This window comes from Manis pentadactyla, chromosome 19 (genome assembly GCF_030020395.1).
Source record: "Manis pentadactyla isolate mManPen7 chromosome 19, mManPen7.hap1, whole genome shotgun sequence".
Lineage (NCBI taxonomy): Eukaryota > Metazoa > Chordata > Mammalia > Pholidota > Manidae > Manis > Manis pentadactyla.
In genome coordinates, this window is record NC_080037.1 from 1317338 (window position 1) to 1330468 (window position 13131).

Sequence of the window (13131 nt, forward strand, 5' to 3'; positions counted from 1 at the left end):
CTGTAGGAGCCACAAACGTAATTTTAAAAATTTTAGTGGCCGTATTAAAGGAGAAATAGGTGAAATTAACTTTAATAATGTCTTTTTCTTGATACAGTTATCCTAAACATTGCCATTTTGATGTATGATCAATATAAAAAATTAGTGAGATCTACTTTCTTACTGAGTCTTTGGAACCTGGTGTGAATTTCGTGCTTACAAGATGTCTCGCTCCGGATCGCCCGCATTTAAAGTGCCCCAGAGCCAGGAGCCGGTGGCCACCATGTTCATGGAACTATGGACCATTTATCTAGAGGAGCCTCCTCAGTGAGGCACAGACGGAAAGCACATTATGTCAGTTGTAAGTCAGGCCTCCCTAGTGCCAGGATTGCCCCAGGATTAGGGCTGCAGTGGTCACGTGAGCCCCACCCTCGCAGGCGTCCTACTGTGATGTCACTACCATGCTTAGCACGTAAGTAAAGATACTGCCTAGAACTGCATCCCTTTGAAACACAGTGCAAATGTGTGTACTTGACACAACCTTGATATGGGGATGAACATTATGGACTATATAAGTGCTAAGAAGGAGGAATAAAAGGTACAAAATGTGCTAAGTATGCTCCATTTTTAGGGACATTACTTCTTAACTTAATAACTCATGTGTTGAGAAGATGAATTTCTTAGATTATGTTTTTCCTCCAGGAAGAGTCATTCTAGATAATATTCTAAATTGGTCTTCAGAGTATCTTTAAAAGCAGAAATGTACAGCACAGACTATTGAATAGACGTCTGATGAATGAGTGAACGGAGCGAGGCGGTCGTAAGGCTGTGTGACGCTGACACAGCGCCTCGGCTAACCGCGGAAAGAGCTCTGGATCTAGTCGCATGTTAGACCTGGTAAAGCCGATCCCAGATAATCGCTGCTTTGAGCGACCAAATTAACATGGGGACATTTATCTCGGGTCTGACTAAGCCTGTGCCCTCTCTCGGCCCAGGCCTGGCGTCTGAACAGACCTTACTCTTCCAGCTATCAATGGCTACGTGCCCGAGAGCATAGCCACGCTGGGTTTCTGCTTCGATGACACCGTGCAGTGGCACTTCTGCAGTGTGGGAACCCAGGACGACATTCTGACCGTCCACTTCACGGGGCACTCGTTCATCTACGGGAAGAGGCACGAGGACACCCTGGCCCTCTTCCCCATGCGCGGGGAGTCGGTGACCGTCACCATGGACAACGTCGGTAAGGGCCCGGGCGCCTGCGGAGGAAGCTGGGGTTCGCCCGGGGCCGCCGCGACTCGCCAGACCGCCGTGGCTCCTGGGCTTCTCTCCCCGACCCCTGCAGGCTCTCCCTTCAGTACCTCTCATGGTTTCTATCTGGGGAGTGAATCACTTAAATGGGTTCGGTGCTTTAACGCAGGTTCCATTTACCTTCCCTGGGCTGACTGAGAAGTAAAGCCCCACACAGCAGAAAGAAGAGGCGTGACTTTGAGACGGAAGCTTGGGCATTCACCCACAAAAGGGCATTTCTTTTTCTGAGATGCCCTTTTCCATTTTAAGATAGCTGTGCCCTAGAGCCGGTGGTCATCGGCTGCGGTGCCTCGGAGGCCGGCTGCAGAGACAGCCCGCAGCCACGGAAAGCACGTGGGCTTTGGAGTCCATCAGACCTGGGTTCAAATCCTGCTCTGCCACTCAAATCCATATGACCTTGAACCGGTCACCCGACCCCATGGAGCCTCCATTTGTTCATCTGATAAACAGAGTAACACCACCTTACAGAGTTACATTTATCGCAGATTGCACAGGGCAGTGGGCAGACACAGAGCAAGCAGGGACCGATGGCGACTTCCCAGGGGACCGTCAGGCCATGCCAAAGAGACTCAAAGCAGCCCTGGCCCCACCAGACTTATCTGTCACTCAGAAATAGCCACATGTCTCTAGTGGGGTGAACAACGCCGTCCTCCCCCAGCCCCAGTGCTCAAACACCACAGGCAGCTAACAAGATACTTATCATATTCAAGGTCTATTTTATTCTTGATGCATCATTTTTAAAATATATCCTACAACAGTGCCTCTGCAACTATCTTTGCTAAAATCATTTTTCTCCCTAGTCTTCACTGACCGATACTCTGATCTATGTTGTTCAAAGAGAAGAATGTGCTGATCACATGTTTGAATGTCAGGTTGCTAAAACGTTTCCCGAGCACTTTACTCTCAATTTCTCTCCTTATGTCACCAGAACGATAATAAACAGTTCACAGACCAGCAGCGGCCCACAGGCCACACCTGAGTAACCCTGACGAAGGTCCTTGGCAACTACCTGCCACAGGGGGCCCCAGGGTTTCTGTATTTTTTCCTGAACTTACAGCTCTGTTTTCTCTCCTCTGTAGGAACTTGGATGCTAACTACCATGAATTCTAATCCAAGAAGCAAAAAGCTAAGGCTGAGATTCAGGGATGTTAAGTGCATCCGTGACGACGACGATGACTCGTACGAGATCATATATGAGCCTGCAGCACCCACGGCTATGACGACACGGAAAATGCGTGATTCTTCCGAAGACAGTGTAGGGGACGACGAGTACGAGTACCAGGACACGCTGGCCTCCTCACTGGGAATCAGGTCCTTCAGAAACGCGTCGCTCAATGGGGAGGAAGACGGGTTCAATCTTACCGCCCTGGCTCTGGAGAGCGACCCCGAATCCACCCCTGCAAGTGTCGCTGCCACTGTTGGTCCAAACTCTTCTTCCCTAAACAACACGAGCAGGCTTACCACCAACGACTTTGCAGAACCCAAGAAAACTCTTTCTCACCCCGAAGCCACCACAGCTGGTCCCCCACTGGGACATGCTGGCTTAGACGAGAACTCAATTCTCAACCCGTCCACAGCAGAGCATTCCAGTCCCTATTCTGAAGACCCTACAGAGGATGCTACGCAGTCAGACGTCACAGCGGTACATCTACTCCCGCTCCATGCAGGACTCGGAAGTCAAGGACAGGCCACGCGTGAGGGATTCAAGGGAGGACGAGACAGGGCAGCAAAGCACAGGTCCCCTCGGACGGACTCGCCAGCACGGCAAACCGGGAGGCGTTTCAGCCACGGCAAATCTCCCCCTTCCAGAATGGGGCCCTGGCAGCATCCTCCCAGCAATCCGTTACTCTTTAAACAAAAGACTCCATCTAAGATTTTGAATGGGAAATGGCATTTGGTTTCTGAGAAAGGAAGTTATGAAATAATCCAAGATGCTGATAGAGACATGACTGTTCATGAACTGAATGGCACCCAGAACTCCTCAAGGACTTGGGGGGACAGCACCCCTCTTACAGACAGGCATGGAGGGCAGAGCGGCCACCCGACATTCTCTGGCATTAGCCAGGATGGAGGAAGTAGTCAATTGAATAAAAGCTCTTTTTTCATTAGGACACGAAAAAAGAAAAAGGAGGAGAAGTTTGTACACCGTGGTTCTCTCTCTCCACGGGGCTTCCACCCCGTACGGGGACACAACACCGCGTTTTCAGACAGGAGACCAGGTCACTCCTCGTCGCTGCACAATTCCAGTGGAGCTTCCCTTCCCACAGGCCTGGGTCGGACATCCCCCTCTGTGGCTCCCCCTGTGACGGCCTCGCTTCCCGACCATACTCAGAATCCCCCAAACGACACCAGTCGGACAAGCCCCCCGCCGCGCCTTTCCCAGACAGTGCCCCCGGAGGAGCGCTATCAGACGCTCCCCGTTCAAGGCTCTGATCAACTGCATTCCACCCCGGACCCCAGGCACGGATCTACCCCTGCAGGGCCTGGCCACGTGTTGGGCCATGAGCTAAGAAATGAGTCCTTCCCTGCGGACCCTGGTCAAATGTTCCCTTCCTTGGAACTTGCAGTCCGGAAGACAACCATCTCCCCAGACCTCAGTCAGGAGGCTCCCCCGTCCCCAGACCACAGCCAGAGGCCCCTCTCCCCAGACGGGACTCAAGAGGCTCCCCCAACCCCAGACCTTGGCCAGAGGCCCCTCTCCCCAGACGGGACTCAAGAGGCTCCCCCAACCCCAGACCTCGGCCAGAGGCCCCTCTCCCCAGACAGCACCCAGGAGACGCCCCCATCCCCAGACCTCGGCCAGAGGCCCCTCTCCCCAGACAGCACCCAGGAGGCTCCCCCGTCCCCAGACCTCGGCCAGAGGCCCCTCTCCCCAGATGGCACCCAGGAGGCTCCCCTGTCCCCAGACCTTGGCCAGAGGCCCCTCTCCCCAGATGGCACCCAGGAGATGCCCCTGTCCCCAGACCTCGGCCAGAGGCCCCTCTCCCCAGATGTCACACAGGAGATGCCCCTGTCCCCAGACCGCGGCCAGAGGCCCCTCTCCCCAGATGACACCCAAGAGGCTCCCCCATCTCCAGACCGCGGCCAGAGGCCCCTCTCCCCAGATGTCACACAGGAGATGCCCCTGTCCCCAGACCACGGCCAGAGGCCCCTCTCCCCAGATGACACCCAAGAGGCTCCCCCATCCCCAGACCTCGGCCAGAGGCCCCTCTCCCCAGACGGCACCCAGGACACGCCCCCATCCTCAGACCTTGGCCAGAGGCCCCTCTCCCCAGATAGCACCCAAGAGGCTCCCCCAACCCCAGACCTTGGCCAGAGGCCCCTCTCCCCAGAAGTCAGTCGGACAACCCCTCCTCCTGATCTCAGGCAGACATCACCTCCTCCAGACCTTGACCGGACACCCTTCGCCGCTGAATCTAATCACTCAGTGCCTCCTCCAGAATTCGGTCCGACCTTCCCTTACGCAGACGGTGGTCAGAGGCTGTTAAATGACACCCTTATACTGAGGGACTTCAATCCCCCAGTTGTAGTTGGCCTCAGTGGAAATGATGGGGACTACATCGAGATCATTCCGAGTCCCAAGGAGGAGCCCCGTGAAGAATACTCTTTCGAAGTCGATTACGTGGCCTACGACAACCCCTACCAGACCGACATCAGGACGGACATCAGCTTGTCCAGAAACCCGGACAGCATCGCGGCCTGGTACCTCCGCAGCAACAGCGGGAACAGAAAATACTACTACCTCGCTGCCGAAGAGGTATCCTGGGATTATGCAAAACTTGCAAAAAGGTTCGGCCAGTTTTCTTTTATAATCTTTTTCCACTAGTGCTAAAAAGGTAGTTACAACAATCCAAGAGATAAATTTGGGCAAACCATATTAAGTATGATTTAGCTGCCCTATTGCAGCCTGCCCTGTACTCTTTCCTTTGTCCCTTGCAAGGGCAGTGTTCCTGCTGTAGGTGACACCTGGGGGACACGGGAACAATCCCCACAAGTCGTCTGGGACAGCCTGTCATGAAAAAGCCCCCTCCCCTCTCTTCTGGCCACATGTTTGAACTGTTGTTTGCTTTCATTTGATTCCAGGTTCTTTTTTTTTTTTATTTTTATCTCCTCTTCAGTTTGTTCATTGACACGCTGGTCATTTAGCAGCAGGTTGTACACTGCTGGTTCTAGTTTCACACCTGTGTGGTCAGAAAAGATAAATGATTTCAACCTTCTTAAATTTATTGAAACGTATGTTGTGGCCTACATGTGATCGATCCCGGAGACGGCTCTGTGTGCACCGGACGAGGATGTGTGTTCTGCTGTTTTGGATGGAATGTTCTGTATGTAACTCAAGTCCGTCTGGTTATTGTGTTTTCGAAGGCACTGTTTCACTCTTTTTCTGTCCAGATGATAAGGCCCTTGACGAAAGTGAGGGTTTGGCATTCTTTACTATTTTTGTATTACTGTCAAATTCTCTCTGCACATCTATTGAAATTGGCTCTATTTAGGGGCTCCTCTGCATAGATATTTATAATTGTTATATCCTCTTGTTAGACTGGTCCATACTCATCCGTAATTATCATAATGTAACACCCTTCTTTACATAATGATGTAAGTATCGCTACTCCTGCTTTTATTCACTTCCTTTTGCAGGGAATGCCTTTTTCCATCCCTTCACTTTGAGTCTGTCTGTGTGTTTAGGTCTGAAGTGAGTCTGGTAGGCAGCGTATAGATGGGTCTCATATTTTTATCCATTCAGTCACCCTATGTCTTTAATTGGTACATTTACAGTAATTATCAATACGTATGTATTTATTGCCACTTTGTTACCTGTTTTCTGGTTGTTTTTGTAGCTCTCTTCTCTGTTCCTTTTTTCTCTCTTTTCACTTGACATTTGATGACTTTTTTTAGTGTTATGCTTGGATTTCTCTGTCTATTTTTTTGCTTGTTATAGGTTTTTGGTTTCTGATTGCCATAAGGTTCGTACATAACGGTCTATATTAGGTTGATGGTTGCTTCATTTAAAATACTTTCTAAAAGCACTACTTTTTTATTCCCCATTCCTGTTTTATGTATGATATCATAATTTACATTTTTTATTTTGTTATCCCATGACAAATATTTGTGTTTACAGTTGATTTTATTACTTTCGTCTTTGGAACTTCATCCCAGCTTTATGTGACTGAGCTACTAAACTGTATATTTGCTTTTACCAAATTTTTTTACTTTTCCTGATTTTCTTGCTTCTAGTTACGGGCTTTTCCCTCTCTCTTAAATAAGTTCTTTTAACATTTCTTATAAGGCTGGCTTAGTGGTGGTAAACTCCTATGGCTTTTGGTTGCCTGACTGGAAAATTCTCCCTTTCTCCTCCAATTCTGGATAACTTTGCCAAGTAGAGTGTCCTTGGTTGTAGGTTTTTTTCATTTCTGAACTCTGAATATGTCATGCCACGTCCTTCTGCCCGCAAGGTTTCTGCTGGGAATTCAGCTGACAGCCTAGGGGTATTCCCTTATACATAATTGTTTGCTTAAGATTTTGTCTTTAATCTTTGCCATTTTAATTATCCTGTGTCTTAGGGTGCACCTTTTGGGTTTAACGTGCTTAGGACTCTCTGTGCTTCTGTCTCCGGATACCTGCTTCTCTCCTCAGGTTAGGGAAGTTCTCAGCTATTCTTTCTTCAAATGAGCTTTCTGCCCCTACCTCTCTTCTCCTTCTGGGACCGTCACAGTGCGGATGCCAGTACACCCGAGGCTGCACTCAACCTATCGTCATTTCTTGGACTTTTTTTCTTTTTGCTATTCAGCTTGGGTCCTTCCCACTGTCCTGTATTCTAGACCACTGATCGACAGTTCTATGTCCTCTAATCTGCTGTTGATGACCGCTAGGGTATTCTTCATTTCATCTATTGTACTCTTCTTTTTATATTTTCTATCTCTTTGTTGAAGATTTCAGTGAGTTCATCCCCTCTTCTCTCAAGTCTAATACATTTAGGCCATCACTTGAATTTCTTTATCATTGCTTACCTGTTTCATTTAGCTCCTTTTCTGGTGTTTTGTGTTGTTCTTTTGTTTGGAACCTATTCCTCTGCTTCCCCATTTTGTCTGGTTCTCTTTGTTCCTCTGTGTTAGGGAGCTCGGCTATGTCACCTGGTCTTGGAAGCAGTGGCCTTATGTAGTAGGCGTCCTGTGATGCCCAGACGGACAACACCTGCTGGTTGCCAGAACCAGGCACTCCAGTCCCCTGTGTGGCTGCCCACACCCTCCTGTGGCTGGGCCAGCACGGCTGCAGGGGTGCTGGTGAGGCCAGCCTTCAGCCCAGCTGTCAGCAGTGACCAGCCACTAGTCCCGTGGGTGCCCTGATGAGGATGCTACTCCTGGCTACCTGACAGGCCCAGGGGACCTACTGCGGGTGTGCTGGTGAGGGGACACTGCCTCCACCCCCACTGGGGCAGCAGCGGCTCTGCAGGGGCGACCTCCCGCCAGGGCTGCCTGCCAGGCGGGGTGGGGTGAGACTCCCTCTGGCGAGACCCCAGCCCCAGCCAAGGCTGTCCTCCGGGTCAGTGGGGCAGGAGTCACTTTGGAGGGAAGTCCACTGGGCAGGTGCGTTGAGTGGGGCAGGTCTGCAGGGGAGCAGCATGGAGGGGCAAGTGGTGCTGGCCCAGTAGATGAAGGACATCAGAGCTGCGTCCCGGGGGCTCTGGCCCGCGCAGCTGAAGGCAGGTAAGGGCAGCGGCACCTGGCGGCTCACTTGCTCCTAGAGAGCCCTCCTCTCACCCCTGCCCCTCCAGCACAGGTCCTAAGATGGGCCAGTAGATCTCCTTCGCATATGATCCAGGTGTTTGTCAAACTGCTGCCTCCATACTGGGCCTCAGATCAATCAATGCGGCACACCAGCCGTTCAGGAGTAGAGAGGCCGTTTCCTGGAGTCTCCCTCTCTCCCAAGTTAAGCCTGCTGGTTTCCAAAGCCAGACATTGTGGCGGCTTGTCTTCCCAGGGCACATGCCCAGGGCCCGGGTGCCCCCTATGGGGCTGGATCCTAACTGGGGATTTCTAAGCAAGGTCCTGCAGGAGCAGGAATGTTGGGCCTTCCCAAAATGGAACGGGATGGAGTCAGTTCCTTCAGAATCTTGAATCCCATTCCAGATATGCAACCAACTCTTATGCCAGGCAAAGTGGGTTTTTTTGCCTGTCCCCATATGTTCTGTGAGGCTGTATGTTATGCTTAAAGTCTGGAGGGGTGGGGTTAGTAGGGTAGAAAGACTGGATGGAGGCGGAATGGGGTTCTCTTTTAATGGTCTGTGGTAAATGACAAACACCGAGACTGATGGACAAGCTTTTGGCCTATATCCATGGGCTTGGGAAATTTAAGGGTCAGTGGGAAATAGCTGATGTGCTCTGGCCTCAGACTGAGCTGGTGAACTGTAAGAGGGATAATGTGATCTCAGCATAGGCAAGACTGAGATCCGCTGTGTTTGGATGTGATTGTATTTGATCATGGATTGTTAATACATTAAACAAAAATGGATTAAGTGCCTACTATGTGCCAGATAACTTGCTAGTCACTGGAAATAAAATTATGAGCAAATTGGGTACAACCCATGACCTCACAGGGCCTTCACTCTGGCAGCAGAGTCAGTTATTAATCAATAATCTCACAAATAAGTGACATATAATTTACTATATATACCATAGAAATAAGGAAAGATAAAGAGATTTGGCCTAATTAAAGGATCAGAGGATTTACCTAAGAAATGATATGCGAGCTATTTACTGGCTTGTGCTTTTAATCATTTATATTTTCATTCATTTGTTCATCAAATTTTATTAAATATCTATGCTAGATACTATCTTCAGAAGCAGAGATGACGTCCTAAATTCTTTGAATGGTCTTTTTTTTGTTTTTAACAAATTCTATTATAATTGACCCTTGAACAACAGCAGCAGATATTTCTCAATGACTGTTGGAAAATTTTTTGGAGATGTGCAATAATTTGAAAAAAACCTTTTCTTTTCTCTAACTCACTTTATTATAGGAATACACTATGTTAACACATACACAAAATTTGTGTTAATCAACTGTTTATGTTTTCATTATGGCTTCCGGTCAACAGTAGGCTGTTAGCAGTGGTTTTTGGGAGATTCAAAGGTTAGACGTGGATTTTCCACTGTGCGGGGAGTCGGTTCTCCTAACACCCTTGTTGTTCAGGGGTCACCGTATTATCATTGCAGTGAAATGGATAATGAAGACCATTATGACATTCCGGAGGACACCATCTACAAGAAAGTCGTGTTTCGAAAGTACCTCGACAGCACTTTTTCCACACGTGACCCTCGGGGGGAGTGTGAGGAGCACCTGGGCATCCTGGGTCCTGTCATCAGAGCGGAAGTGGGTGATGTCATCCAAGTAAGTCATCCTTCCGGCGTCCTAAGATCGGCAGCGGAGTTTCCCCAGCCCCAGAGGCTGGAACGGTGAAGGGGCAGGACAGCTCTCCATGGCTTATCTACCCATATTAACAAATAATTACATTTCTTTTCAGAGATTGAAAGCCAAGTAATTTAACCATCTTCAAGAAAAAATGATCTCATGATCATATTTCTCTCTGCTGAGCACCGTTCTTTCTTTCAGGGCCAATTCCATTCTCCTAGGAAACTTTCTTAATTCCCCAACTTCCAGACATTCACCCTGCTCGCGCCTCCCAGGCATTCCCGTCTACCTGGGTCACACTTTACCTACAGCACCTTAAGTCTCCAGATTTTAACCCGAATCCACGTGGGCACACGTCTCTTCGCCAGTGGTCTGGAAGCTCCCTGGGGGCAAGAGGCAAGCCTCAGTCCTCCTCCCAGCGGCTGCACTTGCCACTGTCATTTAATTTGTAGATAATGTCAATACTTTTGCTTTGAGCCTAAGAACAAACGTGTTCTGGTGTTTCTGGGCTGAGTGACTGGGGCCCCATCTCCCAGGGCAGTCATAGAATCAGATGAAGTGAGTGCCGAAGCCCCTTTGCAGCGGGAGGCAGCCTGTGCCCCCGGGCCTCCTGTAATACCATCTACTTTGGCCCGAAATGCTGAGGGTTCGGTCTGGGCCTTTGCTGTGCTTATGTACGTCTGTGGGTTATTCTCTTTTCTAGGTTCGTTTCAAAAATTTAGCATCCAGACCATATTCTCTTCATGCCCACGGGCTTTTCTATGAAAAATCATCAGAGGGAAAGACATACGAAGACGAGTCTCCCGAGTGGTTCCAGGAAGACAACGCCATTCAGCCAAACAGCAGCTACACGTACGTGTGGCACGCCACCGAGCGGGCAGGGCCCGAGAGCCCTGGCTCCGCCTGCCGGGCCTGGGCCTACTACTCGGCCGTGAACCCGGTAGGCACGCGCGTGTGAAGGTCTGTCTTTGCCTTGGCCGCATGCACACCCGACGGAAGGCCCGGCTGCTTCCCTGTTGAATGCCTGTCTCGCTGTCTGCGAGGAATGTGTGAGGCCCGTGGTTGACAGCCCGCAGCTGCCATAAGCAGGGGCTCGCCTCACAGGTCCTCCCGGGACTGCGAGGGAGACGCGTTTGCCCCTCGGAGGGGAGTGAGGAGCCCTTAAAAGGTTGGCCCCAGCTGGAGTGACGCCTGTGCAGAGCGGGACGTCCGGGCAAGTCCCAGCTTCCTCCCATTCTTTCTCGCAGAGGAACCGCAAAGTCGAGTCGCCTTCCTCCCGGGCGTGTGCTCGTGGACAGGGTCCAGGCCAGGTGTCGGCTCCCGTCCTGTCCCCGTGGGCGTGGCTAGGGGAGCTACCAGGCCCTGCTCAGCTCGGGTCCCAAAGAGAAGGATGAGATGACAGTGGTAGCACGTAGTAGGCACTTGGTAGTATATGTCCAATGAATGGATTTATTTTTACCATGTGGGGCATCTCTTAGAATTAAGTAAGATACTACAGGCAAACGGTAGTAAATGCTCAATAAATGGCATTAGAGTATCGCTGTTGTCCTTGCGCTGAGGTAAGGGATTCACCAGAGGAAGGGAACATGAACGTACAGCTTAGATGATGAGTATCTGGGATCATGAGGCTGTCCGTCATCGTCTCCAAATTCAGAGCCTCTGGGAAGGTCTCTTTTCCATGGGATGAGTGGTTGTCGGAGCAAAGAGACCGAGGGCCTGCGAGCCGTCTGCGCTGTCTTCCAGGAGAAGGACACCCACTCGGGCCTGGTAGGCCCCCTCCTCATCTGCCAGAAAGGGACGCTCCACGCGGAGAGCAGCACGCCTGTGGACATGAGGGAGTTCGTCTTACTTTTCATGGTTTTTGATGAAAAGAAGAGCTGGTACTACCAAAGGAAGCACCAGTCTCCTAGGCTTTGGACGCCTGCATCCTCAGAAACGAAGAATGCACACAAGTTTCCTGGTATTTTCCTTTATGATCTGATCTCTGAGCCAGACCACACGGGGGATTCCTGCCCTTAGGGCCTCACAAGATCAGACTTGGGGTGCTTCTGAGGAGCCAGGAGCTGCCACTAAAACCAGGCCCCTAAGTGTCCCGGAGGGCTGCTGGGACGAAGCAGGGATGCGGGGGGGGGGGGGGAAGGGCTGTCGAGACAGTCGAAGCCCCGCGGCCAGGGCAGAAGGGACCCACTCCCACCCACAAGCACAGAGGCGGAGGGCTTCCACTGCCACACAGCTTGCAAAGGAATTAGCATTATTTATAATTTAAACAGCTAAGAGAGCTGTTTCTTGACCTCTCAAGGAACAATTAGTTCTGTAGAAGTGGCCACCCACCTGACCTTCCAAAATAAGAGCGTTTGCAGCCGTTCTAGACTTCAGCAGCTCCCAGGGGCGTCCGAAGTGCAGGAGAACCAGATAAGATGAGGCACTGGGTGGGTAAGTAACGGGACAGTGGCCAGAGAGCCCTTGGTGGGCAATGTGGGGGAGCTCTCTGGATTTAGGAGCCCTCAGCATGGCCTGAGGTACACCCCCCGACGTACTCTCTCTCCTCTAACCGCTGGAGCTCATTACCTGGCTCGTATAAGCCTTTATCCTTTTGTGGCACAGGAAACTTCATGCTGTAAACATACAGGGTGCACGGCAAGCACAGAGCAGGTGTAAGTCCAGGGTAGAGAGGCGCACACAGCTTGAAGAGGGAGCTGACCCCCACTGCGGTGCACGGGGGCAGGAGAGGCGGGCGGTGCCATCCCAGCCTCGCATCCACTGTGACCCACGGGGCACCCTTACCGTGCGGGGCTGGCCTGGGCATGAGTGGGTGGCGGCACCTCAGTTTCCCTACCAGCCTCCCTCCTGGCGGACACAGGTTTTTAACTGACCGCAACTCTATCCTTCCAGCCATTAATGGGATGATCTACAGCCTGCCCGGCCTGAGCATGTACGGGCAGGAGTGGGTGAGGCTGCACCTGCTGAACGTGGGCGGCCCCCGGGACATGCACGTGGTGCGCTTCCATGGCCAGACCCTGCTGGAGAACGGCACACAGCAGCACCAGCTCGGGGTCTGGCCGCTTCTGCCTGGTAAGGCCTGGGCGGCGAGAAGAGGGGTCTGCAGAGAGGAGGCCAGAAAAGGCGATCTTAGTGTGGGTGACTCCCTCCCTCCTTGCGTGTTTGCTTCCTAAGGGGCCGGGCATGGGCTCTGGATCCCCAGACTGCACACAGGGCCCAGTGCCAGCCGTGGGTGTGCTGTCTGCCGCACCACACAGGCTAAACATGCGGCCCTCTTCCTCCAGCCTGTGCTGCACGCAGGCCAGGTGTGCAGATCACAGGACCAACCCCACCGGGCTCGGGCAGCTAAGGCTTGCCGTCCACAGGGAGCTCGGAAACTCACTAGCGTGTTGGGATTCTTGAATTCTCGCCCTCTACTCCTCACTCTAGTCCCAG

At 51.5% G+C, this 13131-nt stretch overlaps 1 protein-coding gene across 4 annotated transcripts in view; it reads left to right on the forward strand.

Annotated features, from left to right (window-relative positions):
• Window positions 1-13131, forward strand: part of F5 (coagulation factor V) — a 61195-nt gene that overhangs the window by 34063 nt on the left and 14001 nt on the right. For 3 of the 4 annotated variants that reach the window (XM_057495123.1, XM_036900567.2, XM_036900620.2), the window contains 6 exons: window positions 1007-1219; window positions 2367-5076; window positions 9501-9675; window positions 10400-10636; window positions 11440-11656; window positions 12589-12768. In XM_057495123.1, the coding sequence (XP_057351106.1) occupies window positions 1007-1219; window positions 2367-5076; window positions 9501-9675; window positions 10400-10636; window positions 11440-11656; window positions 12589-12768 (3732 nt within the window). The remainder of the gene's footprint in view (window positions 1-1006; window positions 1220-2366; window positions 5077-9500; window positions 9676-10399; window positions 10637-11439; window positions 11657-12588; window positions 12769-13131) is intronic. The other variant, XM_057495124.1, reaches the window with a different exon arrangement.